Genomic DNA, 19,014 nt, shown 5'->3' on the forward strand with positions numbered 1-19,014 from the left:
ATCGCTCCCACCGCCCCACTGGACACGGAACTGCCGTCACTTCCACAACGACGTGCGTCGCTCTCCGCTGATTGGAAGGAGCGCCGTGGGGCTGTTGCGAGTCAGCCCGGGAAGGCCGAGAGCACTGAAAGGCTAGCTATCTCCCCCTGGAGCTTGGTGGGATAATGGCAGGTAGGAGTGTTACAGACGGCCCTGGAGCTGGTATCTGGGTATTACCGTCGTTCCGACCGAAAGGGGATTTCGAGGGAGAGTAATAGAGACGTGATCTGGGCTAGAGGGGCCGGAGGTCGATAGACTGAGTGGCTAGAGAGGCCGGAGGTAAAGGGCTGTAGAAGTCGGGCGGACCCGGAATCCAGAGGAAACGGGACCATGACTTATGCTTATCTCTTCAAGTACATCATCATCGGGGACACAGGTAACTCGGGGCGACAGCCCTCAAGCTGGGGCGGGGATTCGAAGCACCGAAATCGGGTCTTGGGGGGCGGGGCTCATTCAGTGGGCTGGGCGATTAAGTGAAGCGGGGGCGGGGCGGGCGGCCGGGGGCGGGGCTCGGGGCTCGGGGTTCCGGGCTCTCCGCTCCCCTTCCCGAGTCCCGGACGCCCCGACACTGGACTGTACCCGGGCGGCGTAACTTCTAGAACGCGCGTCCTTTTCTTTCAGGTGTGGGGAAGTCATGTCTCCTCCTGCAGTTTACAGACAAGAGGTTCCAGCCTGTCCACGACCTCACAATAGGTAAATGCATGTACCTGTCCTAGAATAGGTTATGAAATATGGCGAACTAAAGTGGAAAGTTAGCAGCCTTTGGTGTTCGAAGTAAAAAGTTACCTCTCCCTATTTTTGAACTATTTTAAAGTTATGTTTAGTGAAGTGTGACTAATCAAATGCTGATAAATGGGGAGTAAGTAATTGAAAGGTAACTTTAAATTTAGAGATGAGCGTGAGGTATGGATTAGTTGCTGTAGGATTTGTTTTCCCAAATGCAATTTGTATGTCTGTGGAAAATCCCACGGAAACATAACTATTCAAAAACTCACCTTGCTTTGCGGTAAATTAGTGCGAACCTCACATGTGTTTTTTCAAAGTAATCACTGCTATATAGATTTTGTGTGTGTGTTGGAAAGCAGGAAGCAAATTGAAGACCCATCCCAGACTTAGAATTAAAAGGTACATGGAACTAATAACTTTTGTTTTAAAGAAAAGAGAATCATAGAGTTCAGAGACACACTGGTGATCCTGGGAAGTATGAACATCTTCCACGTATTTGTGATAAGGCATGGCCTGCTGGGGCTTTAACAACCCTTTCCCCATAATCTCCATAACTCCAGCCCCCCAAAAAATATATGTGTAAAACTAGTCTTCTTGCCATGCAGATGCAGTTTCAGAATAAAATCCCTAGCTCCTATTCTTACTATATTGCCACTTCCAAGTCACACCTTATGGAAGTCTAAGTTACTACTGAGCCCAAAGGACTTATTCAGAAATACCTAATGAGGTTAGAAAAGGATTTAGAGGATAGTATCAACAGGAAAATATTTTTGCAAATGAATATTAAGTGCACAACTACTCTGTGCTAGGTGCTAGTGATACAGTGCTTAACAAGGCAAACACTGTGCCTACATTGAAAGTCCAGTGTAGGAGGTGGGGCTGGGGGCAGATAATGACAAGTAAATTTCAACTGCAAAAGGGGAAAAGAGGTACCACCTCTATCAAGAGAGGCTGAAAATGGAAGAATGAGCAGGAGTTTGCCAGGCAAAGGGGTTGTAGAGATGAGGGAAAAGTGATCAGGGCAAGAAGGAATAAAATGTGCAAAGGCTCAGGAATAACAGAGATCAGGCTACATTTGGAAAACTGAAAGTAATTTAATATGGTTGGAGCATGGAATTTAAAGTGGAGAGCGGGAAGAGAATATATTAGGGATGAAATTTTGAAACACCTGAAGGTAATGGGAGTAAGTTTCAAAACAAGTTTCAAAACAGGGGAATGAAGTGATCAATCAAGTTTTCCCCAGAGTCCAGTATAGGCTGTGTTTCTTTCTGAATTCAGTTTTCTGTGCCAAGATAAACAAGGCAGTTAGATAGAAAATATGTGCAAAATATGAAGGTTTCTGTGTAATTAGAGCAAGTTGCATAAAAGGGGACAAAAGTGTTATTTTTTAATTCTTCCCCACTGAAATTCCATTCTTCTTGTCCAGAAAGAAAACAAAATTAGTGACTTTTTTTTTTTTTAGTAACTATCACTATTCTTGATGAAGCAGTCCAGAGTAGTAAGAAGCAATTTTTTAATTTGTCTTATTGACTGCAGAACTTTAGAGTTGAGATTCTGGTCACATTGTGCCTGGGGCCACTGAATAGCAGAAGCTAGATTAGTGCTCTTTCTTACTTGGAAATCAGAAGTCCTGGAGTAAAGTACTGTATAAAAATAGAAAATAGGACAAATTGTTTGACTTATCATCAAGTAATTTTAATGTAAGTAATCTTCAATTTTTAAGTTTTGTCCTGACATAACCTTGAAAGAAGCTGAATGCCAGGTAAACCAAAATCTTTATCAGACTATCTGTTTCCAAACTCCTAGGAGGAAGGCTGTTTTCCAGTGAACTCTGGGAATGATTGGAGACCTGAAATGTTTCATTCTTGAGAACCTACTTCTTAGATAGGTGCTTTTCTAAAACAAAAATTCTAGAATTGCAAAAAGAAATATTGTTTCATATAGAGGACTAGAGAGTGACTTTGAGAAAATATTAGTAAATATTTTCAAAATTTTTATAAGTTTTTAAAAAAGTTACAAACTTAAACATTACCTAATAACATTTAAGCATTAAATAATAATGCTAAAAATTTATTCACCTTTTCCTTGATTTCTTAATTAGTTTTATCCCCATATCTGCTTTTTGGTTATATTTCCAAGGTCATTATCTAGAGCAGTTTTTAATTCTAGAAGGTAAGTAAAACTTCAAGGAGCACAAAATGAATTGGAGCAAATAGGCAGCTGTAATGTGCTTAGTGGTACTAAGTGCAGACAGAGGATGAGTCTTTAGCACATTGAGGAAAAGCATGAACCTCTCATTCAACATGGCTGTTGTTCATTCTTTCTCTCGGTTTTCACTGACAGGTGTGGAGTTTGGGGCCCGTATGGTCAACATTGATGGAAAACAAATCAAACTGCAAATCTGGGATACGGTGAGAGGAAACAAAAATACTTTAGTCCTGAATATAACACTAAAGGCTGATGCAGGGGCAAAGGGCTATGATGGTGGGGCTAATGGTGGAGATCAGGGTAGTAGAAGAGTGAAATCAAAGAGATAGGGAAGCTTTCACTTCCATCTGTTACAGTTACAAATTCTGAATGCCATATCTTTTTGTTTTAAATTACCCAAATAATATATGAGTTTGCTCTAGTAAAAATATTGATTACATAATCCCAAGTTGGGGAATTCCCTGGCAGTCCAGTGGTTAGGACTCTGTGCTTTCACTGCAAGGGCCCAGGTTCAATCCCTGATCAGGGAACTAAGATCCCACAAGCCACGTGGCACGGCCAAAAAAAAAAAAAATCCCAAATTCATTTGTATTTTACTTTGGAATGCATTTTGATTCTTAGGAAATGAGCCTATCTGACTTTGTAGGAATGGATTATATATCTTGAAACTATATATAATCTGATGCTTCCGTTTGGGGGAGATTAGAAAGCTGTTAATTCTCTTTGTCTCCATCTTAATTCTTTGCTGCTTCAGATTTTATTTTTACTGGGGATGGACAAAGATACCTCAGACTGATGCACACCAACCCAGATTGAACTGCTCACTCTTTCTAGCTTATTGGCTCACAAACTTTGGTTCAGGAACTTGGATTGAGATTAAGAAGTAAAGTGATTTGATTTTTTTTAATATCTTTATTGGTGTATAATTGCTTCACAATACTGTGTTAGATTCTATTGTACACCAAAGTGAATCAGCCATATACATACGCCCTCTTGCATCTCCCTCCCACCCTCCCTATCTCACCCCTTTAGGTCCTCACCAAGCACTGAGCTGATCTCCCTGTGCTATGGGGCTGCTTCCCACTAGCTGTTTTACATTTGGTAGTGTATATATGTTAATGCTACTTTCTCACTTCGTCCAAGCTTACCCTTCCCACTCCCTGTGTCCTCAAGTCCATTCTCTATGTCTACATCTTTATTCCTGCCCTGCAACTAGTTTCATCAGTACCACTTTTTTTTTTAGATTCCATATATATGTGTTACCATTCGGTGTTTGTTCTTCTCTTTCTGACTTACTTCACTCTGTGTGACAGATTCTAGGTCCATCCACCTCACTACAAATAACTCAATTTCATTTCTTTTTATGGCTGAGTAATATTCCATTGTATACATGTGCCACATCTTCTTTATCCATTCATCTGTTGATGGACATTTAGATTGGTTCCATTTCCTGGCTATTGTAAATAGTGCTGCAATGAACATTGTGGGACATGTCTCTTTTTGAATTATAGTTTTCTCAGGGTATATGCCCAGTAGTGGGATTGCTGGGTCATATGGTAGTTCTATTTTTAGTTTTTTAAGAAACCTTCATACTGTTCTCCATAGTGGTTGTATCAATTCACATTCCCAGCAACAGTGCAGGAGGGTTCCCTTTTCACCACACCCTTTCCAGCATTTATTGTTTCTAGATTTTTTGATGATGGCCCTTCTGACTGGTGTGAGGTGATACCTCATTGTAGTGTTGATTTGCATTTCTCTAGTAATTAGTGATGTTGAGCATCTTTTCATGTGCCTCTTGGCCATCTGTATGTCTTCCTTGGTGAAATGTCCATTTAGGTCTTCCACCCATTTTTTAATAGGGTTGTTTGTTTTTTTGATATTGAGCTCCATGAGCTGTTTGTATGTTTTGGAGATTAATCCTCTGTCTATTGTTCATTAGCAAACATTTTCTCCCATTCTGAGGGTTGTCTTTTTGTCTTGTTCATAGTTTCCTTTGCTGTGCAAAAGCTTTTGTTTCATTAGGTCCCATTTGTTTATTTTTGTTTTTATTTCCTTTACGAGGTGGGTCAAAAAGATCTTGCCGTGGTTTATGTCAAAGAGTGTTTTTCCTACGTTTTCCTCTAAGAGTTTTATAGTGTCTGGTCTTACATTTAGGTTTTTAATCCTTTTTTTTTTTTTTTTTTTGTGGTACATGGGCCTCTTACTGTTGTGGCCTCTCCTGTTGTGAAGCACAGGCTCCGGACGCGCAGGCTCAGCAGCCATGGCTCACGGGCCCAGCCACTCCGCGGCATGTGGGATCCTCCTGGACCGGGACATGAACCCATGTCCCCTGCATCAGCAGGTGGACTCTCAACCACTGTGCCACCAGGGAAGCCCTTTAATCCATTTTGAGTTTATTTTTGTGTATGGTGTTAGGTAGTGTTCTAATTTCATTGTTTTACATGTAGTTGTCCAGTTTTCCCAGCACCACTTACTGAAGAGGCTGTCTTTTCTCCATTGTATGTTCTTGCCTCCTTTGTAGTAAATTAGGTTACCATATGTGTGTGGGTTTATCTCTGGGCATTCTATCCTGTACCATTGATCTATATTTCTGTTTTTGTGCCAGTACCATACTGTCTTGATTACTGTAGCTTTGTGGTATAGTTTGAAGTCAGGAAGCCAGATTCCTCCAGCTCAATTTTTCTTTCTCAAGATTGCTTTGCCTATTCGAGGTCTTTTGTGTTTCCATACGAATTGTAAAAAAATTTTTTTAATTCTGTGAAGAATGCCACTGGTGGTTTGATAGGGATTGCATTGAATCTGTAGATTGCTTTGGGTAGTGTAGGCATTTTCACAATATTGAATCTTCCAATCCAAGAACATGGTATATCTTTCCATCTGTCTGTGTCATCTTTGATTTCTTTCATCAGTGTTTTATAGTTTTCTGAGTACAAATCTTTCACCTCCTTAGGCAGTTTATTCCTAGGTATTTTATTCTTTTTATTGCAGTGGTAAATGGGAGTGTTTCCTTAATTTATCTTTCTGATTTTTCATTGTTGGTGTGTAGGAATGCCAGAGATTTCTGTTCATTAATTTTGTATCCTGTAACCTTACCAAATTCATTGATTAGTTCTAGTAGTTTTCTGGTGGCGTCTTTAGGATTTTCTATGTACAGTATCATGTCATCTGCAAACAGTGTCAGTTTTACTTCCTTTTCCAATTTGTATTCCTTTTATTTCCTTTTCTTCTCTGATTGCCGTGCCTAGGACTTCCAAAACTATGTTGAATAAGAGTGGTGAGAGTAGGCAGCCTTGTCTTGTTCCTGATCTTAGTGGAAATGCTTTCAGTTTTTCACCATTGAGTATGATGCTTGCTGTGGGTTTGTCATTTGTGGCCTTTATTATGTTGAGGTGGGTTCCCTCTATGCCCATTTTCTGGAGAGTGTTTATCATAAACAGGTGTTGAATTTTGTCGAAAGCTTTTTCTGCATCTATTGAGATGATCATATGGTTTTTATTCTGTAATTTGTTAATGTGGTGTATCACATTGATTGATTTGCTATATATTGAAGAATCCTTGCATCCCTGGGATAAATCCCACTTGATCATGGTGTATGATCCTTTTAATGTATTGTTGAATTCTGTTTGCTAGTATTTTGTTGAGGATTTTTGCATCTATGTTCATCAGTGATATTGGTCTATAATTTTCTTTTTTTTGTGGTATCTTTTTCTGGTTTTGGTATCAGGGTGATGGTGGCTTCGTAGAATGAATTTGGGAGTGTTTCTCCCTCTGCAATTTTTTGGAAGGGTTTGAGAAGGATGGGTGTTAGCTCTTCTCTCTAAATGTTTGATAGGATTTGCCTGTGAAGCCATCTGGCCCTGGACTTTTGTTTGTTGGAATATTTTTAATTATGGTTTCAATTTTATTACTTGTGATAGGTCTGTTTATATTTTCTAATTCTTTCTGGTTCAGTCTTGGAAAATTGTACCTTTCCAAGAATTTGTCCATTTCTTTGTGGTTGTCCATTTTATTGGCATATAATTGTTTATAGTAGTCTCTTATAATCCTTTGTATTTCGGCAGTATCGGTTGTGATTTCTCCTTTTTCATTTCTAATTTTATTGATTTGCATCCTCTCCATTTTTTTCTTTATGAGTGTGGCTAAGGGTTTATCAATTTTATCTTCTCAAAAAACCAGCTTTTAGTTTTATTGATCTTTGCTATTGTTTTCTTCATTTCTATTTCATTTATTTCTGCTCTGATTTTTATGATTTCTTTCCTTCTACTGACTTGGGGTTTCTTTGTTCTTCTTTCTCTAGTTGTTTTAAGTGTAGGGTTAGATTGTTTATTTGAGATTTAAAGTGATTTGATTTTAAAAAGCATTTCTGATGGCCCACTGTAATTATTTTCATCTGCTAAAGTTAAATGCTGCCATATGATTCAACCATAACACAGGCCTCCCTCAGACTTTCCCTTTTAGTTCCTACAAGGCCACAAGGAAGGAAGCTTTCAACCATAGCAGAAGACGAGAAAAAGTAAGATAAAAGCAAAACAGGGGGGCTTCCCTGGTGGCGCAGTGGTTGAGAGTCCACCTGCCGATGCAGGGGACACAGGGTCGTGCCCCAGTCCAGGAAGATCCCACATGCCACGGAGCAGCTGGGCCCGTGAGCCATGGCCGCTGAGCCTGTGCATCCGGAGCCTGTGCTCCGCAACGGGAGAGGCCACAGCAGTGAGAGGCCCATGTACAGCAAAAAAAAAAAAAAAGAAAAAAAGAAAAACAGGAATCAAATAATTTAAGACGTAAAACCATTAGAGGATAAATAAAATTTAAGTGAACTCTTGGAGGGAAAAAGCATGTTTTAAATCTTAAAGTTTTGTTAATATTACCAACAAACTTCTTTAAAATTATTTTTGGATTTTGTTCTAATAGGTATGCAACTCATTAAAACGTTTGTATGATTCCTTTTTTTAAATATATATTTTTATATTTATTTATTTTTGGCTGTGTCGGGTCTTAGTTGTGACATGAGGGATCTTCACTGCAGCATGCGGGATCTTTTGTTGTGGCGTGCGGGCTTATTTCTGGTTGTGGCCTGTGGGTTTTCTCTCTCTAGTTGTGGTGCGTGGGCTTCAGGGTGCGTGGGCTCTGTAGTTTGCGGCACACGGGGTCTCTCATTGAGGTGCATGGGCTTAGTTGCCACACGGCATGTGGGATCTTAGTTCCCCGACCAGGGATCGGACCCATGTCCCCTGCATTGGAAGGCGGATTCCTTACCACTGGACCACCAGGGAGGTCCCATTTGTATGATTCTTATAGTAAGAGATTCTTGTATTGTTGGAAAAGTAACCTTAGAATTAGTGTACTGGAACACTCTTCTCACCTTCAAACCCGGGTTTAGGTTATATGAAATAATGTCTAAGAAAACAAACTTTTGTGCTATGAAGTACTAAGCTCCTAAGTTTATTTATTTATTTTTTAAACATCTTTATTGGATTATAATTGCTTTACAGTGGTGTGTTAGTTTCTGCTTTATAACAAAATGAATCATTTATACATACATATATTCCTCTTCCCTCTTGCGTCTCCCTCCCTCCCACCCTCCCTATCCCACCCCTCTAGGTGGTCACAAAGCACCCAACTGATCTCCCTGTGCTATGTGGCTTAAGCTCCTAAGTTTAAATTATGGATTCAACATATATAGAGTTTATAACTTTTGGCCCGTTACTGAACTGTCCTTTGAGCCTAATTTTTCCCATTTGTGATATAATTCGTATCATTACTGTTATTGTTATTATACTATGAAAAAGCTATTTATTTTCCACATCTTAGTTTTCCTATCTTTAAATTATGAACAGTAGTCTTCCTTCCTAAACTTTATGTTGGAATATGAGGATAAAGAATTTCAAGAATATGAAAACTTTTCCTATAGGATAGATTCAGTATTCAGGGTATTCATATTTAGATGATTTTGCTTCCTTTAATGAAAACCCCAAAAAAACCCCAAAACTTCTTCCATCAGGAAACCAAAAGTATCCAGTATATGGGGGAATTAATAAATTGCTCGGTTATAAATAAAACCTAATATCTTGGCCCCAGTTGGAAATGCGATTAGAGTATAAACAGTTGGGTTTGTATTAGGAAAACTCTGTCCTGGGCCCTGGGCTTCTTTCCCTATTTGTTATTCCTGTTTGCCATGACAAGATCCCAGCAAGGGACATCTTGGTAGTCCTGCCTTTATTAGTGGAACACTAAAGGTTAATCAGCATATGTCCAATTTAAGTGTTTTGTATCTAATTTTCTACATTGATCCATCAAAAGGAAACTTCCATTAGACAGGGCATTGGCATTCTAAGATAATTTTCCTTTTTATAGATAAAGGAATAGAAACAGAAAAGAAAGGTTAATGTGATATGTTCAGCATCATATGGGATTGAAAATACTCTGAGTTTCTAGTTCTGTTTCCAGTTCTTTCCTAGGGGATATTGGGAAATGTATGGGAATGTCTTTGACTGTCACACTGTGGGGCACTACTAGCATTGCGACGGGGAGCCAGCGATGCTAAACATTCAGCAATTTGATGGACAGTCTCATAGGAAGAGTTGACCCACCCAAAATATCCATTGCACTGTCATTGAAAAATATTGATTTCCCACCTGGACTTCTCCCTGGGCAGTCAGGTGTCCTTTTCCCTAATTCTCTTTTCTTCTTTTTTTTTCTTTTTTTTTTTTGCTGTACGCGGGCCTCTCACTGTTGTGGCCTCTCCCGTTGCGGAGCACAGGCTCCGGACGCGCAGGCTCAGCAGCCATGGCTCACAGGCCCAGCCGCTCCAAGGCATGTGGGATCTTCCCGGACCGGGTCACGAACCCGTGTCCCCTGCATAGGCAGGCAGACTCTCAACCACTGCGCCACCAGGGAAGCCCCTCTTTTCTTAATAGAAGTTCTTTTGTAAAATTAAGTCCTTTGTGTTAGAGTGGCATGTGATCAAGTAATTTCTCTGGAAATAACCTGGTTTTGTTGGGATTTTTTTTGTTGTCATGTTGATGGAAAAGGCTGGACAAGAATCCTTCCGTTCTATCACCCGTTCCTACTACAGGGGAGCAGCCGGAGCACTGCTGGTGTATGACATTACAAGGTGAGTAACATCTGGTGGGTGAGAGGCAGATTCTTTCCTCTGTTCTCAATACCTTTTTTATCTACTGAATCTAGTTAGAATGCTAAAGAGGAAAGGCCTCTCTAATATTTTTCTTTACACATATAATGTTCCCCCTTTTCCCATACATTTGGAATTGCTTTGGCGTTTTGAAATAAGCCTTTGATCCACTTTCTAAACTTTTCTGCTGTAGGCGTGAAACCTTCAACCACTTGACCTCATGGTTAGAGGATGCCCGGCAGCACTCTAGCTCCAACATGGTTATCATGCTGATTGGGAATAAGAGGTAAAATTTTATTTGTATAAATAATAAGTACCAGGAGTCATCTAGGTACTCTGTGGACATTGGATCATTTGGGCCCTAAACTTTTTTAGTTTAGGTACATTTAGTGTCTCAGTTAAAAAAAAAAAATTATTGTGGTTAAAATATACATAACAGGGCTTCCCTGGTGGCACAGTGGTTGAGAGTCCGCCTGCCAATGCAGGGGACACGGGTTTGTGACCCGGTCTGGGAAGATCCCACATGCCGCGGAGCGGCTGGTCCTGTGAGCCATGGCTACTGAGCCCGCGCGTCCAGAGCCTGTGTTCCGCAACAGGAGAGGCCACAACAGTGAGAGGCCTGCATACCGCAAAAAAAAAAAAAAATATATATATATATACACATAACATAAAATTTACCATTTTAACCATTTTTAAGTAGATAGTTCTGTGGCATTAAGTATATTTACATTGTTCTGTAACCATCACCACCATTCATCTCCAGAACTTTTTCATCTTCCCCGACTGAGACTCTGTTACCATAAACAGTAACTCCACATTCCCCATCCCACCAGCCCCTAGCAACCACCATTCTACTTCCTGTCTCAATAAAGTTGACTATTCTAGGCACCACATATAAGTGGAATCATACAATAGTTGTCTTCTTATTACTGGCTTATTTCATTTAGCATAACATCTTCAAAATTTATCCATATTGTAGCATGTGTTAGACTTTCCTTCCCTTTTAAGGGTGGATAGTAGTCCATTGTATGTATTTACCACATTTTGTTTATTCATCTATTGATGTACACTTCAGTTGCTTCTACCTTTTGGCTATTGTGAATAATGCTTCTTGTCAACATGGGTGTACAGATATCTGTTTGGGTCCCTGCTTTCAATTCTTTAGAGTATATACCCAGAAGTGGAATTGCTGGATCTTATGGAAATTCTGTTTGATTTTTTGAGGTACCGCTGTATTGTTTTCCATAGTGGCTACACCATTTAACATTACTACCAACAATGCACAAGGGTTCCAGTTTCTCCACATCCTCACCAACACTTGTTATTCTCAATAAATTTTCTAAGGCACCCATAGGCCAAAAGACATACCTAATAGTTTTGTTATTAAATAAATCTAAACAACATAACACGTATTTTTGTCATAACAACTAACTGAAAAATGAAAAACATAAATTAAAAGAAAAATAATTTTTTATTTCATTCTTAAATAACCATAATGACAGCACAGCTTCTCAAACCTTGGAATCAATATTGGACACTACCACTCTCCATTCCAAATTGATTTTAGTGCAGGGTTTGCTTTTTGTCACAGCAACTGCCAAAAAGTCAGCTTCGCAAAGATGTGCAAATGTTGAATGGGATCTGTCAGGATCTGATGGTGACATTGCCAGTTATATCAAGCTTGTAATTTATTTGGTGTTCTGATGTTGAGTGTTGCTGTGTTTCCCTTGAATATTTAAAGTAACCTGTGGCACCCTTGTGAGTTTGTAGAAGTGCCTAAGGTGCATCGTTTGAGAACTGTGGCCACAGACTAATTGTACTCATTTATTGGTTCAACCAATTTATGGAAAACCTGTTATGTCTTAGACATTGTGCCAGACCCTGAGTGTGCAAGGTGCAAACAAAGCCCTGCCCCCATTCCCATGGAGCTTACAGTCAATGGGGACATAGTTATTGAATATAAAATGATTTGTATCTGATTACAAATTATGATAAATGCAGTGAAGGGGAAGAAAAAGGGCTCTATAAAAAAGAGTACCAGGGTACTTATTTTTGATTTAGAGTTGTAATTTAAGCTGGAATCTGAAGGATGTGCAAGAGTCCAGTGGGCAAAGATTTTAAAAAGTATCAAATAGGGGTAAAAAGCTGTGTGAAAGCCTTAAACTGGAAAGAAGCTCGATAAGTTTAAAATGTTGAAAGAAACCTGGTATGGTTGGACTAAATCAGAGGGGAATGGTGCAAGATGAAGTTGGAAAAGAAGGCAGGGGCCAGATCTCATCATGGCAGTTACTGATCTGAGAGAGGAGTTTGGATTTTATTCTAAACACAGTAGGAAGCATTTAAGAGTTTTAAGCAGAGAAGTAGCTTGATCAGGTTTTAAAAGATCACCCTGGAGGGGAGCAAGGGTTGACGTGGATCTCAGCAGCAGCAGTCCAAGTGAGAGAGTGGTGGATTAGACTAGGTCGATGACACAGAGAGAGAAAAGTATGATTTTAAGGTACATTTTGGAGTACCTTGCTTTGGGGTGGATAAGGTATTTGGAGTGAAGGAGGAAAAGGTGTTAATAATGTCTTGGTTTTTGGCTTGTGCCATTTCTGGAGATGTGGAAGCTTGGGACAGAATCAGGACATTTCATTTTGATGTACTTCTGAGGTGCCTTTTACACATCAGAGTGGAAATGAAGAACAGACAAATGGACAAACTGATCTGGGGCTTAGAGGTGTGTCTGGGCTGAGGTACAAATTTTGGACTGTTGCCATCTAGGGTTAGTTCTTCCCTGGTCTTCACAGAGCTGATGAATAATAAATCTACATTTTGTAGGTTTGTTGTTCTCTAATGGACTTACTCCTTGATTTTTTTTTTTATGGTGAAAAAGTGGAATCCTCCCAAATGAAAATTTCCAATTAGAAAAATGAAAATCAGGCAGTTCACCTTTGCCTTATTCTGCAGCCTTTTATCTTGTCTTGCATAAAGCCTTTGCATGCCACTTTATTTTTTCTCATTCCTTGGCTCTGTCTTCACATCCTCAGTATCACCTAATTTTTTTTTTTTTTTTTCGGTACGCGGGCCTCTCACTGTTGTGGCCTCTCTGGTTGCGGAGCACAGGCTCCGGACGCACAGGCTCAGCGGCCATGGCTCACGCGCCCAGCCGCTCCGTGGCATGTGGGATCTTCCCGGACCGGGGCACGAACCCGCGTCCCCTGCATCGGCAGGCGGACTCTCAACTACTGCGCCACCAGGGAAGCCCAGTATCACCTAATTTTATCCATATCCCTCATTTCCCTGGTGGCAGGCTGCTACTTATTACACACATTAATAATGAGACTAGTGTGTGTTAAGGCAACTGTGTTCTCCCTATTCCTCGCTCTCTCTCTTCTTTCTTGTAGATTGATTCTAGTAAAGAGGAAGACGCTTATCACTATGGGATTTGACATCTATGACTTTTCTACTTTCCAGTAACTGGAATTTCCCTTTCCTCTTCTTTCCTTTGCTTTAACTGGATCTCATTCAAAAAAGCAGCATAAGGCATAGACCTTGAGTAACTAGGGGGCTTGCCTAACCTCTTATAAACCTTTTTCTCTGTAATAAGAGTAAGGTATTATCCTCAACCATGCAGCAGCTGTCAAGAATCTGATCTGAAGAATATTTTCCAAGAGGCTACAGAAATCAGTAACCCTATACAAGGAACATCATGCAGGATCTACATTCTTTATGGATTAACTGGCAGTTGAAACAGCTATGGGATTCTTTTAGAACAAGAGTTTCTTCTTTCACTTGGATCTTTTTTCAGTTTTCTCCCCAATTAATCTCTTGCAGTGACTTAGAATCCCGTAGGGATGTGAAGAGAGAAGAGGGGGAGGCCTTTGCTCGGGAGCATGGACTTATATTCATGGAAACGTCAGCCAAAACAGCCTGCAATGTTGAAGAGGTACTATTTGGGAAAAAGTAGGGAAAGTTTTCAGAGATTATACCATATCTTTGTCCTTTAATTCAGAATTCTCTTCCCTTATAAGACATGGGTAAGAAAAGGATGTCTTACGGTCATAGTGACCATGTGTCTCCCTTTAAGGGAATTTTTCCATTTCTTTTTCCTTGATTCCTAAGGCTTTACTTTTATATTAGGTAACATTAATTGGTAAGTGTGGATTGACACTACTGTTATTTGTAAATCAGTAGAACTAATGGATTCTACTTTAGTCATTTGTAAGCCTGATACTGACTGTATCTTCAGTAACTAACTGAGAAGAGAGCATGTTTGTTTTATTTGCAGAGGGTACCAGCCTAGGAACCCTAGGTATATCGTGTGTCAGTACCAAAATACCGTAGAATCCCCTTTTTCTTTTTGAAACTACTCTCAATGGCTTTTACAGGGCCTTTGGGGGACCATCTGTATTTTTACTCCATTCTCCTAATATTTCCTAATTCACCTTTGAAATCCAAATAGGAATAATATTTGTATTCTCTTTTCTTAATCTCTCTACCTAAACTTGAGCCTAATACTATGGTTTATGTTTCCTTTAGGCCTTCATTAACACAGCCAAAGAAATATATAGGAAGATCCAGCAGGGTTTATTTGATGTCCACAATGAGGTGAGATAGGGTGGGGGTCTGACAATTAACTTTGCTTTGTCTTAAACAGGATAGGAAGCTCCCTAGAATGTAAGCACTTCCTATCTAACATGATACTATTTGAAGCTATGCCAATTCATACTTGATTTTTTTTTTTTTATGTAGGTACACAGAAACCTGTCATCCTTTTCGTTTTTTCTCAAGTCTGAGACCCAGAATGCTTAAAGAGATTATTAATCGGTGATCTAAAAGGTTTATACGTTATGGGAGATTTTCTCAGTTTTTTACTATTTTTACTATTTTTTACTATTTTTTACTATTCCAGAGCTTGGGGAAGTGTGATTCTTAATTGCTCAGCGCGGCCATTTCTATAAAGCAAATTTGGGGTCAAAACAGAAAAAGGGATTATATGCTAATATGCTGCCACTTCTCTTTTACCTCCTCTTACTCTTAACCTAATCACATCCTGATTCTGCACATAGCTATGAAACTTAAGTATAACAGTCACTTTAAAAATGGGCACGAAAGCCACTTCTGGTCATCGATAATACCAGAGCTGGTCATCTCATCTTCACTGTCACAGATTACTGTTCCACAGCAGTCTGGCTAGAGTGCACGGTTACCTGCCAAGGCCATATCTACTTCTAGAAAATGTGATTAATGATTTCTCCTTTTACCCCTCTCCTTTCTCCCACTTAACTTTCACACTGAGGTGGGAACTACTGCCTCTTTTCTTCTACAGGCAAATGGCATCAAGATTGGCCCCCAGCAGTGTATTTCAACGTCAGTGGGACCCAGTGCCTCCCAGCGGAGCTCTCGTGACATGGGGTCCGACTCTGGCTGCTGCTGAACATCTGGCCTGGACTCTTTTTTCCTTCCTGGAACAGCTTCAGATCAATAGGCTTAAAGAAAGAGGTCTTACTTGCTTTGGCTGAGAAAAGCCTCTTTTCAAGGTGTGATGTTTTGCCTTTCCACTTAAAGACCAGGGGAGAATTTGGGCCCTTATTGACCTGTCCTTCTTCAGGGACGTGAGCATTCCCTATAGATTAGGGCTCTTCTCATCCTTCTATTTTAATTTCTAAAATGTTAGGATCAAAGCTGATTGTCATGGTAGTTCAAAAATAAATTCTTTTATAAGCATATACAATCTACTCCCCACCAAGAATTAGTAACAATGGTCTAGGACCTTCTGCTTGAGCACTTGAGATTACTGGGATCCAGCTGGCCTTTTGACCATAGATCCTCAGTCTTGGGATTTCATTGAAATTTTTCACTTGCCACGTCATAAGATGTGTTGCAGATAGTGGTTCCTTCTACTTGAACTGCTCAAGGATGCTGAATACTTCTCCATCATCCCATTACTAGTTTCTCTGTCTTAGAGTAACTATAAAATTTTGAAAGCAGTGGAGTTGCTCCTGGACCTGTAGCCACTTACTATCATTACCTAGAGAAAACATCTTTCCCTGTTCATTTTGTTTTAGGGACCAGACCTAACATTCGTAAGTCAGTGTCTTTCACCAAATAGACTCCTACTGTTTCATCACACACACTTCTTAAGAAGACCTATTTAGACTTTCTATTGTAGTCAAGCTAATCTGCTTACTGGACATGGCATATTTGCTTCCACTCCTATGCCTTTGCACATGCCCTACTCTCCACTAACATTATATTCAAAGTCCACATTTTTTTCCTTCAGAACGCCTTCTTTGACTGACCTAGGGACTTCTGAACAATTATTGACATAGTACCTTTTAGCTTTCATATATTGTTTATTCATATGTATATTTATTTGTATTTATGTTGCTTTGTAAATATGTTTTATAGTAGCTTTGTGTGTGGAACCTGTCTCCCCATGTAGGTTGTAAGCTCCTTGAGAGTAGTAACCGTGTTATCCTTTTAGTTTTGTAAAACGCTTCCTCCACCATTCCTTCGGTGCCTAGTGCTATTCCTGTGATCACTGAATTTGACTGACATACTTAAAGACCTGGAACAGGTTTATCTTAGGCTGCAGAGGAAACAAAAGGCCTTAGCGTCATCTCTTTGTAATTCTATCTCAATCTCTTCCACCTGCTTACCCTGGATTCTATATTGCTCTTTTCCCTCTCCTCTCTCTCCCTTCCCCGGCCCTTCACCTCCATTCCATGCAGCATACACTAAGGCTGCCTGCTTCCAAGCAGTCAAATGAGTGGATACTTCTCCAGCCATTCTCCTTTTCAAGAGCATATAATTCTATCCTAGTCAGCTTTGCCTTAGCTTCACTAATCATGCAGCCTTCTGGGCCAGTTGCTATATCATTTTGACTTGATGTCCCACTCTCTTCCACAGCACTGAGGTCTCGTGAATTTTCCTCATTGTTTTTGTTGTTGATGAATTGTTTCATAATTAAATATATGCATGTATCCAAGCTGCTGACATTTCGTGTGTCATTTCTGATTGTATCCCAAACATAAGTAGATACTCTCTCCTTCTAGGGAATTGTATCAAAGGTATTGGAAGAAGCCTCCTTAAGATACATTCATTTTATACAGGATTCTGCCCCCAGTAGTAGTGGTATTATTTAATAGTGCACCACAGGAAGTTGGAAGGCATTTGGAGTATTGCTTTGATTATCGTTTGGTTTGGTTTTGTTTTTGAAAAATCCTACCACATTCTAAAAGGGATTGAGGCTGTTGAATTTGGCTTGCCCCCTCACAACAGGGACAGAACTAAAGTAAATATAACTTAATAGTTTCCATACAGGAGTTTTCCTTTACCAACCAAAAAAACCTTTAGTGATTGGGATGAATCAGAGCACTGATCAGAGATAGCATTCTGCCTAGAGCTGCTGCTTTCAGAGTCATTAAAGGATACCATTTTGATATTTTAGAGTGTATCTTTTTGATCTGAATCCCACATCCAGTTATTTTATCCAAACAACTGATAACCTTCTATACTCAGGTATTTCACCAATTTTAGGGAAGCATGAGAAACAGAAGTACCTGGGCAAATTCATGACCTGTGTTGATCATTGCTGATGTTCTGAATGAAATGGTCATGAAGAATTATAGAAAGTGGATCTCCCACTCCCATGTGAAGAATAGTAGTTATAAGGTAATATGGGTGTTGGTTGGTTTTTGAAGGCCAGGACTATTGGAAGTCATATTTATAGCAGTCTAAATCATTACTATTTATAGATCATTGAGGATAGCAGGCACACCCATTCCCCTTTCTGTAATGCTTATTAACTGGTTCTTTAGATAGTAGGTTTATTTTCTATCAAATAAGCAGAAGGATAATATGTTCTCATTCTAGAAACTTAGTAATTAAGATCATATCTGTCTACGCATTTACAGACAGATATATTGTTCTGGTAAGTCCTAATACTAACATCAAGTTTAATTTGGCCAACAGATTTTGTTCAATATACAGAGAAATGTATTTGGCCAAGTTTAATCACTTCTGCGATAAAATACTGATTCGTGTGACTCCTTAAGGTCTCTGAGCTCCCACCATGTATGACCATGCAAATGTTACTCCTTGAGAAATTACTTTAATGATACGGAAAGATTCCCTTCATTCAATAATTCAAAAAAATAAAAACTTCTTGTAGCAAGTTGTAATAGCAGTAGAGATTTAAACTAAAAAACACGAGAAAAATCTCATTGAGGGCAAGAGAATTTCACCTACACTAAAATTATTAACAATTTAAATGCAGTTATTAGAACATTACTCTGCAGCCAATGTTTCTAAGGCAGTCTCTTAATGCCCCTCCTCCTTGCATATAATTTCACCTTTAAGACTTCTGCTCTCTATCTGTAGTCACAGGTAGTTTGGGTCTATTAATGAACATAGGCCTTTAAAAAAAAAAAAAAGTTGAAATTCTTCCCTGAATCCTGTTCATTTCCAACTAACTAGCAGTACTCTGTACCGTCAAAGAATACTGGAAACCTTGCACGTGAAGCATAAGGATTAGAAGCATCTAGAATAGATGCATAACCTATGTTGATCTTATGCTGCTATCCTGAGGAGTGAGGTGTCTCCAGAGGATTATCCCAGCAACTCGGAAAATCCACTCATTCCGAGAATGCATTTTTGCTTCTTTGATTTGGTCAAGATCGCTTCCCTCGTATGAGAGAGAGGGTGGGGGCTGCCTCCAAGCGCATTCAGCACTATTCCAGATTTTCTCCCCATCGTGACTGAGGGATACTCTGATCATCTAAAGGACAGTACATGGGGGCTGCACCTAAGTAGTCCGACAGAACGCCGAGAGGGACTTCAAATTCCTTAAGCACTCCTTCCTCCTCCCCGCCCTAAGGCACCAGCCCGATCCAAGATGGCTTCCCAGAAACAGGTAACTAAACGTT

General features: G+C 39.7%; 1 protein-coding gene across 2 annotated transcripts; it reads left to right on the forward strand.

Moving 5' to 3' along the window:
* Positions 1 to 52: 52 nt before the first annotated feature.
* RAB2B (RAB2B, member RAS oncogene family) lies at positions 53 to 17,084 on the forward strand. Of its 2 annotated transcripts, XM_065871621.1 has the most exons (8): positions 53 to 415; positions 661 to 732; positions 3,109 to 3,176; positions 10,002 to 10,084; positions 10,296 to 10,388; positions 13,919 to 14,030; positions 14,624 to 14,692; positions 15,414 to 17,084. In XM_065871621.1, exons 1-8 carry the CDS (start codon positions 370 to 372, stop codon positions 15,519 to 15,521), a joined length of 651 nt encoding a protein of 216 aa, XP_065727693.1. In that variant the 5' UTR covers positions 53 to 369; the 3' UTR covers positions 15,522 to 17,084. The 2 variants fall into 2 exon arrangements, with proteins under 2 accessions (XP_065727693.1, XP_065727694.1); XM_065871622.1 differs by lacking the exon at positions 661 to 732 and having other exon boundaries at positions 370 to 415; positions 15,414 to 15,521.
* The last annotated feature ends 1,930 nt before the right edge of the window (positions 17,085 to 19,014 follow it).

Source organism: Phocoena phocoena, chromosome 2 (genome assembly GCF_963924675.1).
Source record: "Phocoena phocoena chromosome 2, mPhoPho1.1, whole genome shotgun sequence".
Taxonomy (NCBI): Eukaryota; Metazoa; Chordata; class Mammalia; order Artiodactyla; family Phocoenidae; genus Phocoena; species Phocoena phocoena.

Bases quoted from the DNA above. Each gene is read 5' to 3' on its own strand.
- RAB2B (XM_065871621.1), top strand. From the start codon at position 370: ATGACTTATGCTTATCTCTTCAAGTACATCATCATCGGGGACACAG. The intron at 10,085-10,295 runs GTGAGTAACATC...TTTCTGCTGTAG, and splicing joins CTGGTGTATGACATTACAAG to GCGTGAAACCTTCAACCACT. The intron at 14,031-14,623 runs GTACTATTTGGG...TGTTTCCTTTAG, and splicing joins CAGCCTGCAATGTTGAAGAG to GCCTTCATTAACACAGCCAA.